Below are 20,574 nucleotides of genomic sequence, written 5' to 3'. Positions count from 1 at the left end.
GCAAGTCGTAGAAACGCCTTGCGATATAATGGTATGCGTTGTTACAACGCGGTTGTTGTAAGGACCTCGTTGTAATCGCATGCGTTGTACCGCATGCGATGTAACATCGCATATTCCTTCACAAACTGGTTAGTATATTTACCCTGTAAATTTCAAAGAATCCTATAAGGATTTTCTTTCAACGGTGTAATATCTTATCGATAATACAATGAATACACACCGTCTGACATACACTTAAACACAGTCAGGACTATTGGCTTCTTTAATGGTTGTTAGTCGTTTAAGGTAAATGAGTAATAGCAATGATTTCGTACTGAATAATTAATATAAAAAATGTTTCAATTCTGAAATTGTGAGACTGTGAATTAAACATTACTGAGGCCCGAAGTAGGGGTCGTGGACCTCAGAGTGTCTCAATTACTCCTTTCATGTTCACTGTATGTTCTAGATGTACTCACGTTTTCTCTTCACACCTCCTTCAGCTGCATATCTTGCACCTCCTCTTTTTCCTCTCCAGCACCCTCATTTCACCCTTTCCTGAATGCACTTCCACTCATCTTCTTCACATCCCCCTCCAAATGCACCCTCTGACCTGTAAGCACTGTGTTTTCTTTTACTTTCGCCTTGACAATATTTTGACACCTGTGTACGTCTTTTACACACATTTCCCCAGAATCCCATTTGCAACTGGAATACATGACCGTTGTGTGCTCTGCAGAGAGGCCAAGGATTGGATGACAATGTATTCTGAACCCCTTTCGGACCCACTGACAGACACAGTCAGAATCGTGCACTGCCTTCAGCCTCCACTCCAGAACTCTAAATAGAGGCCCGTTATGAACAGCTGGAGTTGACTCTGTTCAAAATGTGCACTATTCAAGAGTAATAAGCTTACTGGAAAAATACAAAAAGAAACCATCCTGGAACTAGCCAACAGTCTGTGGAAATAAAAGAATAATAACACATTTGAAATATAAAAAGGAACTAAATCGCTGACATAGGTTACCTCGATGTTTGTTACATCAACTGTTCTGAAATCGATGAGTGTTTTTACCAGTAGAGTTAAGGACATGAATACAGGGTCTGATAGAGACCCTTTTCAATGCCTGCTTGAAATTACTACTAGGTCTGAGACCCAGAGGTAGCCGCCCCACTTAAAGCGCTGCCATTCTGTACGTTGGTTTACTTGACAGAATGCCATTGATGACTCAGATGGTATTTACAGAGGTGCTGTTTGTCAGCAGGATTTTTTTTCTATTAGCTGCCTTCACTTTTTTGACTGCGTTCAGTCTGTGCACATTGATGGCACCCATTTCAAGTAGTTCCTTTCTCTTTAGTGACACATCTGGCTCAAAGTGTGTTTTATTTTTTTATACCAACTTTAAGTGCTGGCTATTTTTGTCTTTGCCGGCACTTCAGGTTTTTAGTGATTCATTTTCTGTCTCCATTTCAAAGCTGCTGTTATAAAGATAGTCACGCTGTAGCTGCCATGCCTGGTGAAGTGGTGCTTTTCTCAAGCTTCCTTCACAAATAACAAAACTAAAATGCTTGGTGTAACTAAACGGCTTGTTATTTGAAAAAATATCACAATTAAAATGGCCACATCAGAGATTTTTTTTTATTAAGTTAAACATTTGAATTGCATGCGACTGGCAACCACGCTTATAAGGCTGCATGTTTTTTTTTGTTGCTTTTATTATGTGCATACACGTTTTTGCTATTTTTGCATACGCTTGCGAAGAAGGCTAAACCTATTGGCTTTGCCAATGGTTGTTTAAATATATAGTAATGAGTACATGCTAACACTTTCACATACTTCAACAAGCATTTACAATGCAATGGTCTCGGCATTGTTAAAGTTAGAGCTATTGGCATTGCTCATGACATTATTTTTGTTAATGTTTTTGTTTTTAAAAAATTTAAAGAAACGGCATTGTTATTTACAATGTCAATAGCTTAATCTCTCTCAAATGCGAGACCTATTGCATTTGCACCCACACACAAAGCCACCTACACACACAGAGGCACCCACACACAGAGCCACCCACACAGAGCTATTCACATAGAGCAACCCACACACAAATAGAGCCAACCACACAGAGCCACCTACACACACAGTTACCCACACACAGACAGAGCCACCCACGCACAGAGCCACCTACCAAAAAATCCACACACACACACACACACACACACACACACACACACACACACACACACACACACACACACACACACACACACACACACACACACACACACACACACACACACACACACACACACACACACACACACACACACACACACACACACACACACGCTGCTGACTTTAAACATTGCATTCTATTTATGTTCTTACTGTGTCTTCTGTAATTCTCTGCTGAGGAGTACTGGCATTCTGTGTACTCAGGTGAGGTAAAATTGTAGTCCATCTGCTATTTTATAAAATGAAAAGTGCTTGCAGGTTCCTGAGGTGGGGGGGGGGACGAAAAGATGCACTATGTAGAGCGATTAAATAAAACATGTTTGGATGCGAGGGCGATCTGGCTGGGGTTGAATGGAAGGGGGTATGGCATTAAGAAGGTGCAACTATTGGAAAAAAAGGAAATGTTAACATATTATGGCATTTCTTTCATTTTGTGAAATGAGTTAACCTGCTTTGTTTATATAAACACATTTATCATGTGTTTTGGTGTGTGCTGCAACTAATATAGAAGTCGTTAAGTATCATCTTGTCTTGCCCCTGGCCCCGCCCCCTCACTACACTCTTACTCATTTTAATGAGTATCTGATTTTGATGGCAAACCTAAGTTGAAGTCCTCGAATATTCAGCCTCAACTAAGATGGTCGCAAGTAGAGCGTTTGTTTATGCTTTCCCTACGTCTATGCCGTTTACTACAGTTGGAATTTGTGAATATGGCCGCCATGTTGGCCAGATATCCGTTGCCAGTCAGCTCCCGAAAGGCCGAGTTATTTACCTGACAACAAAGCCTCCAAATGCAACTCGCACCCTGAGCCAACAACACACAACCTCACATTAGTAAAAGGGGCTTAATGGCACGCCATTGTGTGACGAATTCAGCAGACGAAAAAGATCACGAGAAGTCCTGACGCAGCAGGTCATGTGGCACGTGACGTGTCGTCAGCTGATGTACGGAAGAGCAACGGAGGCCTGGTTCTGCGGCCGGTGTAAGGGAGTCTTCTTGTTGTAAATAACCGCCGCTATGTCGTCTTTTTCCGAGCTCTATTTCAACGTGGATAGCGGGTATCTCGAGGGTCTAGTTCGTGACCCCCGCGCCTGCATGTACTGTCAGACCTGTTCATTCATTCTTAGTGATTGTTTTTGGCTATCGAACATTGCTCAAGCATAATTATCATGCCCATTATACAGGAGGTATTTACAGCGTAGTTGTTTAAAAACAGAAGTGCACGGAATTCTATACGGTAAAAAAATGGTGCAGACATTGGGAAAGTGAACCTGGCTGGAAGCATTTTACATGACATATCTTGCAGAGTCGAGGGGGCGATAATCATAAATTGAGTGGACCATTATCACGAGAGGAGAGGGTGGCCACACCGCCGCCTTTCTCCGAGGCGAAGCAGAAATGCCTCAGAGAAAGGCAGCGGCGTTTCCGGATTCGGGGGCGTGTTTTGCTTTTCTCTCCTCTTGCCATTGGCTGGAGGAGATAATTAGAAAAGTTGAAAAAAACACGCCCCCGAATCCGAAAAGGACGGGGCCTGTTCGGAGTGACGGAGCTCTTCTCCAATGGCTGGCCAGCATTCAAGAGGCTAGCCAATGGAGAAGAGGGGAGAAGAGGGGCGGGTTCAAGCCCCTCTTCTCCAAGTCATTATGTCTCGCAAGCGAGACTGCGCAAGCGCAGCCTTCGCTAGCCGAGACCTAAAAAGGCCAAGACAGAGTAGAAGCAAGTCTCCAAACAATGGATGCAGATACACAACACCCAGCATTGTTGTAACTTACAGGGAATTGGACAGAGGACAAAAATAGCGTCCTCATCTGCTGTTTATATGCATTTCTATACATAACAAGCATTGGCATAGCCAATAGGTCTCGCTTTTGGGCCCCTATAAGTGTTTAAGCTATTGACTTTGCCAATGTGTTTAAGCTGTGCTGTAGAGAAGTGTGGCTGTAGTATGCTGAAAAGTTGTAATAGAAAAGTGCCAGAAGCATTTTTGTTACCTTATATATGATCAAGAAGGCATTATGTCCAACAGAACGACCATATTAAAAAATGTATGTACAATAAAAATGTTCCCATTTTTCTTTTGTTCTTGCAATCCTGGCAACTTGTTTTTGCCTATTCCAATGGTTGTTTGTTAAAGTTTTTTTTGAGGGGGCATAAACAATTGGAGGTTGAAGGTTGTGAACTAGTACCTGTATTATAACACTATCAGCGGCCAGACGTTAGGGGAGAATCAACAGATGGCAGATTCCGAGAGCAGGTTGAGGTGGTGTTGAGTGATGTTGAGGTGGTAGTGGTGGTGGTGACTGGTGCTGAGACGATGCTGAGGTAATGCTGAATGATACTTAGGTTTTGCTGAGTGATGATGATGTGGTGGTGTACTATTGGAAAGGCGATGCTGAGTGATGCTGTGGTGGTGCTGAGTGATGCTGTGGTGGTGCTGAGTGATGCTGTGGTGTTGCTGAGTGATGCTGTGGTGGCGCTGAGTGATGCTGTGGTGGCGCTGAGTGATGCTGTGGTGGCGCTGAGTGATGCTGTGGTGGCGCTGAGTGATGCTGTGGTGGTGCAGAGTGATGCTGTGGTGGTGCAGAGTGATGCTGTGGTGGTGCAGAGTGATGCTTTGGTGGTGCAGAGTGATGCTGTGGTGTTGCTCAGTGATGCTGTGGTAGCGCAGAGTGATGCTGTGGTGTTGCTCAGTGATGCTGTGGTAGCGCAGAGTGATGCTGTGGTGTTGCTCAGTGATGCTGTGGTAGCGCAGAGTGATGCTGTGGTGTTGCTCAGTGATGCTGTGGTAGCGCAGAGTGATGCTGTGGTGTTGCTCAGTGATGCTGTGGTAGCGCAGAGTGATGCTGTGGTGTTGCTCAGTGATGCTGTGGTGTTGCTCAGTGATGCTGTGGTGTTGCTCAGTGATGCTGTGGTAGCGCAGAGTGATGCTGTGGTAGCGCAGAGTGATGCTGTGGTAGCGCAGAGTGATGCTGTGGTGTTGCTCAGTGATGCTGTGGTAGCGCAGAGTGATGCTGTGGTGTTGCTCAGTGATGCTGTGGTAGCACAGAGTGATGCTGTGGTGTTGCTCAGTGATGCTGTGGTGTTGCTCAGTGATGCTGTGGTAGCGCAGAGTGATGCTGTGGTAGCGCAGAGTGATGCTGTGGTAGCGCTCAGTGATGCTGTGGTAGCGCTCAGTGATGCTGTGGTAGCGCAGAGTGATGCTGTGGTGTTGCTCAGTGATGCTGTGGTGGCGCAGAGTGATGCTGTGGTGTTGCTCAGTGATGCTGTGGTGGCCCCGAGTGATGCTGTGGTGGCCCCGAGTGATGCTGTGGTGGCCCCGAGTGATGCTGTGGTGGCCCCGAGTGATGCTGTGGTGGCCCCGAGTGATGCTGTGGTGGCCCCGAGTGATGCTGTGGTGGCCCCGAGTGATGCTGTGGTGGCCCCGAGTGATGCTGTGGTGGCCCCGAGTGATGCTGTGGTGGCCCCGAGTGATGCTGTGGTGGCCCCGAGTGATGCTGTGGTGGCCCCGAGTGATGCTGTGGTGACGCTGAGTGATGCTGTGGTGGTGCAGAGTGATGCTGTGGTGGTGCAGAGTGATGCTGTGGTGGTGCAGAGTGATGCTTTGGTGGTGCAGAGTGATGCTGTGGTGTTGCTCAGTGATGCTGTGGTAGCGCAGAGTGATGCTGTGGTGTTGCTCAGTGATGCTGTGGTAGCGCAGAGTGATGCTGTGGTGTTGCTCAGTGATGCTGTGGTAGCGCAGAGTGATGCTGTGGTGTTGCTCAGTGATGCTGTGGTAGCGCAGAGTGATGCTGTGGTGTTGCTCAGTGATGCTGTGGTAGCGCAGAGTGATGCTGTGGTGTTGCTCAGTGATGCTGTGGTGTTGCTCAGTGATGCTGTGGTGTTGCTCAGTGATGCTGTGGTAGCGCAGAGTGATGCTGTGGTAGCGCAGAGTGATGCTGTGGTAGCGCAGAGTGATGCTGTGGTGTTGCTCAGTGATGCTGTGGTAGCGCAGAGTGATGCTGTGGTGTTGCTCAGTGATGCTGTGGTAGCACAGAGTGATGCTGTGGTGTTGCTCAGTGATGCTGTGGTGTTGCTCAGTGATGCTGTGGTAGCGCAGAGTGATGCTGTGGTAGCGCAGAGTGATGCTGTGGTAGCGCTCAGTGATGCTGTGGTAGCGCTCAGTGATGCTGTGGTAGCGCAGAGTGATGCTGTGGTGTTGCTCAGTGATGCTGTGGTGGCGCAGAGTGATGCTGTGGTGTTGCTCAGTGATGCTGTGGTGGCCCCGAGTGATGCTGTGGTGGCCCCGAGTGATGCTGTGGTGGCCCCGAGTGATGCTGTGGTGGCCCCGAGTGATGCTGTGGTGGCCCCGAGTGATGCTGTGGTGGCCCCGAGTGATGCTGTGGTGGCCCCGAGTGATGCTGTGGTGGCCCCGAGTGATGCTGTGGTGGCCCCGAGTGATGCTGTGGTGGCCCCGAGTGATGCTGTGGTGGCCCCGAGTGAGGCTGTGGTGGCCCCGAGGGATGCTGTGGTGGCCCGAGTGATGCTGTGGTGGCCCCGAGTGATGCTGTGGTGGCGCTGACTGATGCTGTTGTGGCGCTGAGTGATGCTGTGGTGGTGCTGAGTGATGTTGTGGTGGTGCTGAGTAATGCTGTGGTGGTGTTGAGTGATGCTGTGGTGGCCTTGAGTGATGCTATTGTGGCCTTGAGTGATGCTGTGGTGGTGCTAAGTGATGCTGTGGAGGTGCTGACTGATAGTGTGGTGGCGCTGAGTGATATTGTTGTGGCCCTGAGTAATAGAGGGGTAGAGGGGTAGAAGAGGGGTAGAGAGGTAAAGGTGTAGCAGAGGGGTAGAAGGGTAGTAGAGGGGTAGAAGTGTAGCAGTACACAAATCTTGGTTAAATGCCCGTCGTCCCTGGCATCAGCTCTCCAAACTCATTGGAATCAAAGTCGAGTGACTTACGGGGATATTGCTCGTAAAGTAAAGTCACGCCATTATTCCCGAGTGTTGGGCCTCGCCAAGGCGCGCCCCTCCACCCCCTTGCACTCCCGCCGCATTCATCACTCCACCCCCTCTGCTTATGGAAGGGGGTCCCAGGCGGGTGGGGAGGACTTTAGGCAAAGAGTACAGTCGACTCAACAGAGAGCAATATGTACCGCTTTGGTTTACGTGTGGCAATGATAATTTATAATAACTATATTTAATTCTGTGCAGTTACAAGCGACAGGATGGCCGTGGGCATTTATCTGTTGCTAAAATGATTTTTCTGCACATTTGTCTGCTGCGTCACGTCAACCATTGGAGTGCACATGTATCTCCTGTATTAACGATGCGGCTGCGCATTCATCTGCAACAATTATTTAGCTGTTCACGTATTCTGTAAAACAGATGGTTGTTTGTCTGTTTATTTATCTGCTGTGCCAATAGTGATTTAAGTGCACATTTATCTGCTAATAGAGTAATTCAGCTATTCATGTATCTGTGAAAGTAATCTTTTATGTGCACATTTATAGGTCGCAGTAGTCTGTATTCGCAGTATTTTTATTTGCGGCTCACTGTCTCAACAGTGCAACTCTGCATATTTGAATTGAAACAGAACATACCAGCATGTGCACGTGGATGGCGCAACACATGAACAAAAGAATGTCGTATGGATGGACACAAGATGCTAAAAGCGACAGAAGTGTCACTGAGTCGCGCTGTCACCAAGAGTTCGAGTAGTGAGCGAGGGTGGAGAACAGTGCATTTGAGAGCGTGTGGCTCAGCGGCCAGGGCGACTGACTCCAGAATCTGGGGATCACGGTTCGATCCCCGGCGCCGGTGGCAGACTAGCCCAGCACCATGTGACTCTGGGCGATAGCTTGCTTAATCTTCCCAACGGCCCCCAGCGCTTAGAGACCCATACGGGTGATTGTTCGCGCTTTACAAATGTGGATTATTATTATTATTATTACCTCAAAGTCCATGACCTGGAGCTGCCTCGGGCTGTGTTTATTAGTAATGAAAGGCCTTGTGGGTGTTGTTGTTGTAAGGGGAGATGTCTGGTGCTCAGGAGGGGGTAACACGCCATGGACAGAGCGGGACACCAGGAATTCAGACAACACTGCGTTTTGGATGAAGAACCCTTAGCCTGCTGATAACACAGAGGCTGCTTAGGGAGGGAGCCCATCAGATGGACTAGCATGCAGCGGAGGCGGTATTTATGGCCTTGTAGGGCACGAGTGAGGGTTCGTTATGCAGGCCCTCAGCACTAGTGCGTTTACCCAGGCATTGGCTGATGGGGGAAGAGATTTGGTCGAATCCTAGGACGTTGGAATGGTAGCAATGAGGTGGAAAGGTGGTTGAGTAGCCCCGTAGATAATATTTATTTGGGCTCAGTCAGCATTCAATAGCACGCGGCCACAAAGTAACATTAATTTTTGCATGCAAGTGGGAGGAGGTGCTCGTGCTGGGGAAAGAGATGAGGCAGCGTCATCACTCAGCAAAGACCTGATTCGAGAACCCAAAAGAGGAGATCGTTCATGCCTGCAGACTCCCCCACCGTAAAGGGCTGTGAGGAAATCCGTGCACCCCTGAGGTTTTGGTATTCGTGCGCTTGGATAGCTGGTGTTTTTGACCTCTGGCCGTATTGGGTCTACCATACAAGCCATAAATTCATGCTCAATCGCGGCATCCGCGCTTTACTTTAACATGGTTAAAGGTAAAGCGCCGGTGCCGCGATTATAGCAAAAGTAAAGATTAAACTGCTGAAAGTGATCGCACGGCCTGCTGCAGTATAGAGGCGTGGGGGGGGGGGGGGGGGGAGTGGAAGCGGAGAGAGGCACGCAAGGCTTAATGAGCCATGACAGAAACCCACATGGTGGCTACACGCGTGCACGCGCACGTGCACATAAGCTTGAGGCCAGCAAAAGCCTCTGGTGGCACTTTTAAAAGCCACTTACTAAATGTCTCAGGCGAGACCTAAACACCGGCCCTTGGGACAGGTCACCCAACATGCCTGATCCTAATTCCATCTCCAATGGAAAGCACATGGATGTGCAACACAAATACTCCTAACGACAGGACCCTTCGGAGGACACCCAGCAAAAAAAAAATAGTTCTGTAAAACACATATCTGTTACGAGACCAATTAAGACTATACCCATCAGGTCAAAGTAAGCATAGCATGCCTTTGTACCATAACTAATGCGGGTGACATCCTGGCACATACCTGAATTCTTAATGCACTGTTAAGATAGCAATATTAAGCCCCGTTTATGAGTCTGGCAGCCCACAAACCGCAAGACTCGTGGGGGGTGGCTGTGGCGGTCCCCCGACCACTCTATTGTGAGTTGGGCAGTTGGACCGCCACGGCCCTGCCGCAGCTGCCGTTCCCTGGTGGTGTTGCTGCGGTCAAGAAGCAGTAATATGCTTGGTGTGTCCACCGCGGTCACGCCAAGCAAATTACAAATTTCCTCTACGCCAGGGTTTTCATGGCAGATCCACCACCATGAAAACCTCGGCAGAGTGGAAACAAAGGGGGCCCTACAGGGCACCCTGTTGCCTCAACCCCCGTAGATGCACATAAGAGGGCACAACATGTGCCCCCCTGTGTGCATGCACACCAGTTCCTGCATGGCATGGACTTTATAGGCCATGCCGTGCAGGAACTATTTTTGGCGTTCCCATTGCGGTGACCATTTTTAAGGCACCGCCGTGGGAACGTAAAAATAAAAGCCAGCTAGATAGGAGGAAACTCTTAATCTGGCTGGCTGGTGTTACGACCACGGCTTTGGCAATGCAGTGGCAGGGCGGACCTAGCGCTGCACCACCTAAGACGTAAACAGGTCCTTATTCTTTACAAATCTTCCTTTATCTTAAATAATTCTCATCCTCCTGACAGTTGACCAGGTTCCTCCTCATTCACCCTTTCAGAATCACATTTAGATGCCATTCTTTGCATATCTTTTGCCCATACCATTTTCTGAGTAGATTCTGTCCATCGTTCGCTACCCTAACTTGTTCTTGTAACTCTACCCACTTCCCCTTCTTACGCGGTTAGGTGTAAAGTCCTATTTTGTGTATCCCCCACGCTTTCCAAACTTTGATCGTTCTCCCAATCCTATCCGTCCATCTTTCTGCACTTTCAACTTTTCATTTCAAACATTGAGTCCTCTTCTTCACAGACTAATTCACCCACCTGCCTTTGCTAGCATCTTTATTTTACATTTCCCAATCTTTATCTACAGTCATGTGCTAAAAAGCCAACACTCAGGTCTGACCAAGGCATCATATTTTTCTGCCATTTTGAAAAGGCCATTAACAAAAATCCGATTGAGGTTTGTGGACTGGGCGAGACCCCCGCCACGTCACTCAAACCTTCGTGGTCAGCTTCCGATATCAACAGTGGAGAGGCGGCTTCTCAGTCAATCACGAAACGCTTCATTCTTCAAAGTGAGTCAGTCGACTGTGGCCAAGCACATGCACGAGGATGAAAATGCAGTTTGGAAATTCTAACTCATCGGATTTAGAGCCTGGGATGACACAGAGGTAAGATTGAATGTTCCCTTGATAAATTATGTATAAGTTCATTATCCTGGCTCACATTTGATTGAAATAACAGAAAATAGCCACAGCTGTGGTCCTTTGAGAGTCTCACACATCAGCAGTACTACAAACGACGAATACTTGCACTGGGCACTCGCTGGGAATCATCTCTTAAAAGGTAACCCATACACGTACCCCTAAGCAGTACTGAATTGACCTACAACCAATAAGCAAGGTAGAGCGCCAGAAAGCTACTCTTCTTTTTGATATATATTGGTACTGGAGTTGCAAAAACAAAATAATGTGATATGCACACCACGTCTCGATCATTACACGGCAATATTCAGATCTCTGTTTCTAGTGTTGATTTGGATTATTGAGCATGTACTTATGTGTCATATAGTCCATCTTTAGACCCTTCACAATATCCAGTCTTTTGGCTCAGTAGCCCATCTCATACACCTGGGCCATCAGTCACAATACTTTGAAGGAATAAACTGAACTTCTTGCCAATCAACAGTTACCAATTTGACTAATTCTTCCTACGTCTTAGCTGCAGAAGCTGCTCGCTCCATCACTGTCGAGCACATCTCTGAGACCCTCATACAAAGTACCTATTTACACCACACAGTCACACCCAATACCCCTGTCTGCAACGCTCCACACGCAGATCCAGCATATACCCTTTCTAAAATACTAACCAGGTACCCCGTTCACTTGATGTCCTAGGATCTGAGCACATCTCTGGTCCTTTTGCATGTCCCCTACATACTTGAACAGCCTGCATGCTAAATCCTGCACTCACCAGCTATCAGCCTCCTCACCACTTCTTCTCTACTATGCTCCCTATGCCGAGGGAGCATCTTCTGTACAGGATGTCCTTCACAAACAGCCACACGTCGCTGCTACACTTCTCAGCTGGAGCAGGTCTCCAGTGACTAAACAAACACCATGCAGTCTAGGTACAAGCCACACCAACAAACGCATTTTTCTCCCACACTTGCATGCACCAAGCAGCATGCCTCTGAGGGCAAGGTAACAACAATTCGGGCCACCCTGGTAGAAAGCAGAAATGACAAATTCTGGTGCAGAAAAGTCAGATATAGCTATCTCGAAGCACCACATGTCAGCATCTGCTGGAATAAAAAAGAAATGTAATAAGGCAAAAGGCTTAAATTATGACCTTCGGCACATTTAGGACCCACAACTAAACACCAGGATCCCATAGTCCACAGGGGAAAGCCAGCGAGGATGAGGAACAGCAAAAGAATAAATAATCGCTGAAAAACAAAATCATTATAAAGCCAACACAAAACAAGACAGAAGACTATGTCCAGAGAGCTGAAACTACACACCTTGCATTTTTCAGCAAGCAATTCAAGCAAATACCAGTCTTTAGACTATAACCTACAAAAGCAAACTATGAAAGTAGGTAAGAACCCCCGACCATCTAGTCTATCCTCTGACCTGCCACTGCTTCATAACATCCCTCAAATGGTTCCAGCAGGTACCTTGCTTCCACAGAACTGATCTGGCAGCACTGTTACTGCTATATATAAATGCTACAGAATTAGGATATGAAGACAGTATTAGTACAGGAACAGTCTTCCTGAAGTCAATTATGCAGGGAAGAGGACAAGCAAAATACTTTAGCAGAATTGACATCTATGAGCTAAGTGACAGCATATAAGAAAGACATCACTATCAAATCTTTCTTTAAGCCCATCTCCGCAAGCTGTTCTGGAAGCAAAAACGGATCTGGTAGAGGGACCAGAAATGTAATATGAAGCCGAACAAAGGTGAAGCTAACTCTTACACTATGTACTCCATCCCCGATCTGCTTGTCCATGCCTCCCACAGACTAAGCTATTGCAATTATTCAGTTCTGAATACACTGTCAATCCCCCTTGACTAAGGCAGTCCAATTTTCAGATACCACCAGCGGTCACTCTCACAGGGGCGACTTGAAGCAGATGTAAGGGCTCTCTCGGTTCTTTCTTCAAGAGGCTGAAAACCTATAGTCAGAAATTCACTTATGGCCCATAAAGTACAAAGCATAAAATTCTAGGTCATCAGCCAAGTGGCTCCTGGAAAAGAAGTAACAGCAAGCTGTGCAAAAGACAACACAATAAGACATGGAGCTCCCTGTAAAAGCATATGAAAGCTCTAACCACAAGTCACGCAGCGGGTAAGCTGCAGCAAACTACAGAGCCCAACAACACACTGCCAGGGCTTGCACGGGGGAGGGACACATGGCACTAATGAACCTAAGGAGTAAAGAGCTAATCTGGGGTTTGCACAACAGCCTGCTCCTACACTAAAGCACCTTCTGTTACCAGACTACTTAATGGAATTAACCCCATTCCGCTTGGCCGCCCAGCTCCAATCTCCAGGGCTACCTGCTGCATAGCTTCCCCCTCCCTAGAGTTTATCCGCTCCAGCCGGAGACCCAAGCTCCTGGGGTCCTTAAATATTCGCTACCCCCACACCTATGCCTCAGTGTGCATTTCTCTCCACCGCCAGATACAAAAGGGGGGGGGATTGGGGGGGCAGGGTGTGTGTGTGTGTGTGTGTGAGAGAGAGAGAGAGAGAGAGAGAGAGAGAGAGAGAGAGAGAGAGAGAGAGAGAGAGAGAGAGAGAGAGAGAGAGAGAGAGAGAGAGGCGGAGTTAAAGATGGCGAGGGGGAAGGGAGAAAGATAGAGAACGAGGGACAGAGAAAGAAGAAAAATTACTAAGACTTCAGCCGTGGGAAAATACGATATAAAGCAATATAAAATCCCCTCATGAATTTGAGACTATTATAGTGCACCGTGAAACATCTACAACTAACGGTACATGAAGTAACCAGACATCAGAGAACACAAATTTGCGGAGATGAAACAAGATCAATGCAATGTGGCTAAGATGTGAAGACCAAACCCAAGATGTGGGTCCTAAATAAATCAAAGGAAACATGAATAAACAAACCGGGTGGTCTGGGCACAAAAGTGTACTCTGCACTGGGCTGTGTCAAGATTATCAATTAGTGACAGACGAGAAGGTCATGCCGCCCACACTAGCAGGGACGGAGAACAAAATGTCCAATCAGTAAAAAAAAAAAAATAGGGCATACCAAGATGCACCCAACAAACTTCCATTATGCCATAATCCACTAAAATGTGACATCTACCAGCACCTTCGACCCAACAGTACTCACTACACACGCATTACCTTTTCAGTTACAGCTTTAATTTGTTTTTATTGAACAGAACACAGTAGACAGGCTCCCCATACAACGCAGCACCAAAAGTAACATAATCTGCAAACCACTGCCAATACAACGGCACGTTCGTCACACAACACACATTCTAGATCTATTTAGATAGTTATTTTAAACGTACTACACCTTCACTAGCACAACACTGCATCAAAGCTATTTAACGGAGTAGTGATGCTGTCTGGGAAACATTCTGCATAGGGTAGGCTGTAGACGACAACCAAGAAAAATGGTGAAATCCTTTGGCACCCCATTCATGCAAATAACACACTAGAGAAATCATTCAGTCTTCAGGAATACCAGCACATGGACAGTGACAGCCAGCACTGCGGAGTTGCTGTGCACTGACTTCAGGGATGAGGGTGCTCTCATTTACTGATGCTCAAGCACACCGCTAGAATGCTGAGCAGACTTAGCATTGCCTTGAAGGCACAGGCTGGTAATTCTGTGACACCTACACTCACCACTCAGTCTCACACCCTCTATGCGCGCGGCCATCGTGAAAGATGGCGCTGCCCGTAACATTGACAGGAACCACTGTGATGGCGGTTCCTGTGGATGTGTAGAGTTGTCCACGGTGCCGACGGACGACTCTAGATTTGACAGTCAGAGGACTCTCAGTATGGCAAGGGTAAAGTTCTCTGCCATACTGCAAACTTACCTCTGCCAGCCAAACTCTAAATCGCGCCCAGAAACGGAAGACAGGCTGCAGGTGTCCACGCTAAAGAAGTAATTCAGTCAAGATGAGATCAACTACAATACAGATAAAAGCAACAAAAGTCCCTTATTTTAGGCAAAAATAGATGTTGAAGTCATCGAGCAATAATGTGAAAATGCACTTCACATCAGCCTACCACCATATGGACGCAGAACCAAGGGGAAACCCCACCATCAGCTGTCTGACCTTGCATATGGCACGCCTGGAGTCAGAAGAACACATTAACTCAGTCCTAGACTTAAGCAGGCTATGTTTTTGCAGGGATTTCAAAAAAGTTAAAATGTAGATAGTTTGCTACCTATTAGGCGAAAATGCGGATTGACTCGAACAGGTTATTGTAGTCGCCCACGGAACAAACCTTTCAGTTGTTCACATTATGATCTAAAACTGGATAGAAGTGTCAAAAGATTGTTTTTTCCAGCAAAGTGTAAAATTAGGAGGTCTTCTACACACGATCTAGCAAGGAGCTAAGGCCAACACATTTCACAAATTGTTGGCGGGAGAACAAATGTGTTCAGACTTTCTGACAAGACATACACTTTCAACATGGATGCTTAAAAAATAGGGAATTGTGACTAGTAGGCGGCATAGGAACTCAAGTTAAACTTACAGTAGAAAACTCTCACACACATCCTCACCGGTAAATTTAAATATTTTAGCAAAGTTTTATTTGTATCAAAAAATGAGAACTGAAGAATTCAAATTTAAGGGCTAGACATAAGATTTTGGTGCATTGAGGCATGCTAACGTACCATGGACTTCTATCCTTCAGACATACATTGTTTTAGGGTTCTAGTTTGCTACACACAGTAAATTAAATGCCATAAATGTTTGCCCTTATTGTATTTTAACTAGTGCTCTCCAGGCGTCCTAAAATCAAGCTAAACCAAACCTTTGGTACTGCTCATGAGTACATATAACTGCATTAACTGAATTACGAGTAGTTGAGGGATGGCGCCTTACTACACATTAAACTGTTTAGAGACGCAATCATCACCTACCTTGGGCTGCGCTCGACGAGGAAATGCCACCTTGGGATCGATCTACAAGACAACCAAAGAGGAAAATGTTACAAATGGCAGCAACAGAAAGGAAAATGCTAAACAAACTATATAGTATTAAGCAAAGAGAGTGCATGGAGCTTACGGTCTCTTGACAGACAGGTGAAGAAGGAAGTACACGCAGCCTAGCATCTTGAAAGACGGTAGTTGGGATCGACAAAATCGTATTTACAGGCACCCAACAGCCATTTTATATATGACAACCAGGTCTAGCACAGCATAGCAATGTTTGAAGATAACTCAAGCACTAATGCCATGTACAACACAAGCAATATACAATTCAAGGTTAGCAGGTGTGAGTTGGAGTAAGGATACTTAAAGATGGCTGACAGGACAACAGCTAGAGAGTAATGGCAGCCTACAAGTGTCTGGCAAAGAGCAGTACATTCGGAAAGGTCTGCAACAAACATTGCTGTAGTAAGAGCTATTATATTTAATGAAAACCATCATGAGCTGATAATATTATTAGAGTTGTTTTAGTGACCGAATCAGGCAAGATTACATTAGTAGCCACCATATGCAAGATTACCAGCAGTAGTCACCTTAGTGTATGAGATGTGGGGGCCAACGGTAACGTTAAAAAGTACTTTGTCAATATTTGGCCTCTAGAAGGGTAACTCATAAAAGCCAGGGCTGCAATGCCTCTGGCAGCAATTTAATGTTACTAAAAAGTCTTCCCAACGCGGAATTATCTATTACTCAAATATCAGCTTTAAGTATAATTTAGCAATTCAACAATTTTTCTCCAAACATCCGTTTATGAGTTCTAAAAATACACTCATTCTCGTTTTGAATATGCACATTTCAATTTAGTTATACATCTATTCATTCAACCAAGCAAAAGAGTTTCATTTAGTAAGCTGGGCTGCACACAGGAAAGCCACTTAGAGGTAGGTGGACATCTACCAGTTGCTCACGGGCTACTCGCCATCGAAGTCTGCATTAAACTATTTGCAGGAGGCCATCCTCACGGAACACCATTTAGAAGTGACCACCACAGACACCCAGGGTAGACAGTTAAGCTAAATCCTGTGCCAGAGTATAGTAACAAGAAGATTGTTTACAAGTAACCCTTTTCAAACACAACACTTACAAATGGCTATCGCAGGCACTGGAATGTTTGTATTTACGTAGAGCAGACATAAAAGGGGTGCCCTTTTTAAGCACAGTTCTTAAAAGGAGGCAGTTATCGAAATCAGAATGTTTACAAACGCCACTGGCCGAAAGCAGGGCATTTGCATTCATAGATCATATCACTAACTGAAAAATATTTACAGCTGGCTCGTCTCCAGCACAAAATGTGCAAATGACAGTCACACACCTGAATCAGGACAGGACACGTACAGATTACGTCACACAGGATTAGAGTGCAATGTTTACAGTTGGTGAGAACTACATTTAGGTGCCTGATTCACAAAGGTAAATGTACACTTTTGTGTAAATGTATGATTATTCGCTATTCACAAAGGTATGATACTAGTAGTATCTGTGCGAGGGGCTAGTCTCCACGCATTAAAGGATAGAGTTTACCTTAATCAATCAGGCCCTTTAAAGGTCGCTACCCCAATGCAGGAGGGATCTCAAAACCTGGCTTTTCGACTGAACCCCGGTGCTTAGACGGATTAGCAGCCCCCCCGTCCCCCGCCTCAGTGCCTTGAGACCCATATGGGTGAGTAGCCGCGCTATATAAACCTCTGAATGACTGACTGAGTCCAGTTTGAGCAGATAAGTCCTAGCTGCGGTCACACACAGCACATCTTTTAGAGTCAACTAACTGCAAGAAGGTAGAGCATTCGCAGATGAAGGCGGGGAACCAAAACAGACAGCAGACTGTTTACAAATGGTGCGCACCAAGCATGATGTTTACAGGTGCTGTCAAAAGCACCAGAAATGAAAGAAAACAGAAGCAAAGCACCAGAGACAAAGGGCAGGGAGCAGAGGATTTGCAGGTGCCATCAAAGGGAGAATAATGTTTACACAATTTATGAATTCCTGAAAGCAGAGTATTTACACAGCAGTAACAGCAAGTAGTGTTTACAGAAGGTTGGGTTGTTTTCAGGCAGAATAGACAGCAGAACATTTACAGATGTGTCTGAGGATAGAGTAAATTGTGATAACAGAAAAGTAGCATTGAGACAAAACACTAGTAAGACATTTAGACGAAACGTTAGTAAGATGTGACAGACAGTTACGAATTGTTTGCCATTAAGAGTTGTGAGAGAGATTCAATGTTTACAAGTCACTGTCACAAAGAGCAGCATCTACAGGCAGTCACTGCAAGGAGCGTGTGCTAATGGCTGTCGCAGAGAGAAGTATTTATAAATGTCGGTGGCTGAAAGTGCAATGTATTACATGGAGCTGTCAAGACAGCAGTGTCAACACAGGCAGATTTCACAGACAGGAGGCTGCTTCTAGACAACTATATCAGAGAACGGTTATTTTTAGTAAACTGTCACAGCCAGCGGCGGGCAGATAGCAGACACAACCAGGGCATTTAGACTCTCCAAGTACTGGGAAAAAAGGAACAAAAGTGCTGAGGACCTTTTGGAACTGAATGCAATTTGACAGGCAGCTGTCATCCCAAGCAGTGTTTACACACAGCTGTTTGTAAAGGGCTAGCACCTCTGAAACATGTCTGGAAACGCTCTATTGAATGAAGATTTTCTGTAAACCCTATTGTCTGTGGCAGCGTCTATAACGCTCTTCTCTCCGATAGCTGCCTGCAAATATCCAGCAGCAAGGGACAGCTGTCACGGACCACAGTGTTTACAGATAGCTGCAACATACAACTGTGTTTACATGCAGCTGTGACGGACCACAGTGTTTACAGATAGCTACAACATACAACTGTGTTTAAATGCAGCTGTGACGGACCACAGTATTTACAGATAGCTGCAACATACTACTATGTTTACATGCAGCTGTCACTGACCGCAGTGTTTACAGATAGCTGCAACATACAACTGTGTTTACATGCAGCTGTCACTGACCGCAGTGTTTACAGATAGCTGCAACATACAACTGTGTTTACATGCAGCTGTCACTGACCGCAGTGTTTACAGATAGCTGCAACATACAACTGTGTTTACATGCAGCTGTCACTGACCAGTGTTTACAGATAGCTGCAACATACAATTGTGTTTACATGCAGCTGTCACGGACCACAGTGTTTACAGATAGCTGCAACATACAACTGTGTTTACATGCAGCTGTCACTGACCGCAGTGTTTACAGATAGCTGCAACATACAACTGTGTTTAAATGCAGCTGTGACGGACCACAGTATTTACAGATAGCTGCAACATACTACTATGTTTACATGCAGCTGTCACTGAACGCAGTGTTTACAGATAGCTGCAACATACAACTGTGTTTACATGCAGCTGTCACTGACCACAGTGTTTACAGATAGCTGCAACATACAACTGTGTTTACATGCAGCTGTCACGGACCACAGTGTTTACAAATAGCTGCAACATACAACTGTGTTTACATGCAGCTGTCACTGACCGCAGTGTTTACAGATAGCTGCAACATACAACTGTGTTTACATGCAGCTGTCACTGACCGCAGTGTTTACAGATAGCTGCAACATACTACTGTGTTTACATGCAGCTGTCACTGACCGCAGTGTTTACATGCAGCTGTCACTGACCACAGTGTTTACATGCAGCGGTCACTGACCGCAGTGTTTACAGATAGCTGCAACATACAACTGTGTTTACATGCAGCTCTCACGGACCACAGTATTTACAGATAGCTGCAACATACTACTGTGTTTACAGACAGCTGTCACAGACCACTGTGTTTACAGATAGCTGCAACATACAACTGTGTTTACAAACAGCTGTGACGGACCACAGTGTTTACAGATAGCTACAACATACAACTGTGTTTACAGACAGCTGTGACGGACTGCCATGTTTACAGATAGCTACAACATACAATTGTGTTTACAGACATCTTTCACGGACCACAGTGTTTACAGATAGCTGCAACACACAACTGTGTTTACAGATAGCAGTTACAGACTGTAGTGTTTACAGATAGCTACAACATTCAACTGTGTTTACAGACAGCTGTCACAGATCGCAGGCTTTACAGAAAGCTGTCACAGAAAGCTCGGTGATTTTACTCATTGCCACTGAACAGGTAGTTTACGTACAGCCGCCATAAATATTTACAGAGAGAATTGTTTACATACCGGTGCCAAAGAGAGCACGGTAGGGGTAGGCAGGAGTGTCTGGGTATTTGTCTTATGTTTTCCCAAAGGATTTCAGCATCCCGCAGTTATAGTACCTGAGCCAGGGACAGTTCAGAGGGGAATATGAGATAGAAACTGAAAACTGTTATTACCAATAAATGTAGGGTTGGTTGGGCCACCTGTTCCCACCAGGCCTTGAAGATGCAAGGCCTGCTACATGTATACTACTCTGTTCTAGTCCCGTTCACCCCGTTTCTCTGTAGAGAGCCACCCATTGGCATCATACGATGAATGAAGCGCTTTGTCTAGGGCCAATTACTGGTATTGATTTTTCAGCTCGGTCTTACTTCAGGCAGCTGCTCCACTATCTATTAATATTACGTATGACGCGCAATGTGCAATCCGAGATGTGCAGTGAACGGGAAGGACACAGCACTGTGGAGAGGAAAACAGAATACGATGGCAACTCAATCCCACAGTCCTGCAGCCCACAAGCAAACACAAAAGTGTGCCTCACTACAAAGGAGCTCAAAAGGATGTCACAGCGATTCACTGCAGGACTGTGGCTGCAACTCTACAGCAACTGCACCAACTCACAGCTAAAGGTTGTCACAGGAGCAAAG

At 46.0% G+C, this 20,574-nt stretch overlaps 1 protein-coding gene across 5 annotated transcripts in view; it reads right to left on the bottom strand.

Moving 5' to 3' along the window:
* Nucleotides 1-20,574, bottom strand: part of MSI1 (musashi RNA binding protein 1) — a 185,911-nt gene that overhangs the window by 112,709 nt on the left and 52,628 nt on the right. For all 5 annotated transcript variants that reach the window (XM_085632857.1, XM_085632858.1, XM_085632859.1 and 2 more), the window contains one exon: nucleotides 15,688-15,729. In XM_085632857.1, coding sequence (XP_085488983.1) covers nucleotides 15,688-15,729 — 42 coding nt within the window. The remainder of the gene's footprint in view (nucleotides 1-15,687; nucleotides 15,730-20,574) is intronic.

The sequence above is a fragment of the Triturus cristatus genome, chromosome 11 (assembly GCF_964204655.1).
Source record: "Triturus cristatus chromosome 11, aTriCri1.1, whole genome shotgun sequence".
In the NCBI taxonomy this organism is placed as follows: domain Eukaryota; kingdom Metazoa; phylum Chordata; class Amphibia; order Caudata; family Salamandridae; genus Triturus; species Triturus cristatus.
This window is presented reverse-complemented; position numbering and strand designations above follow the sequence as displayed.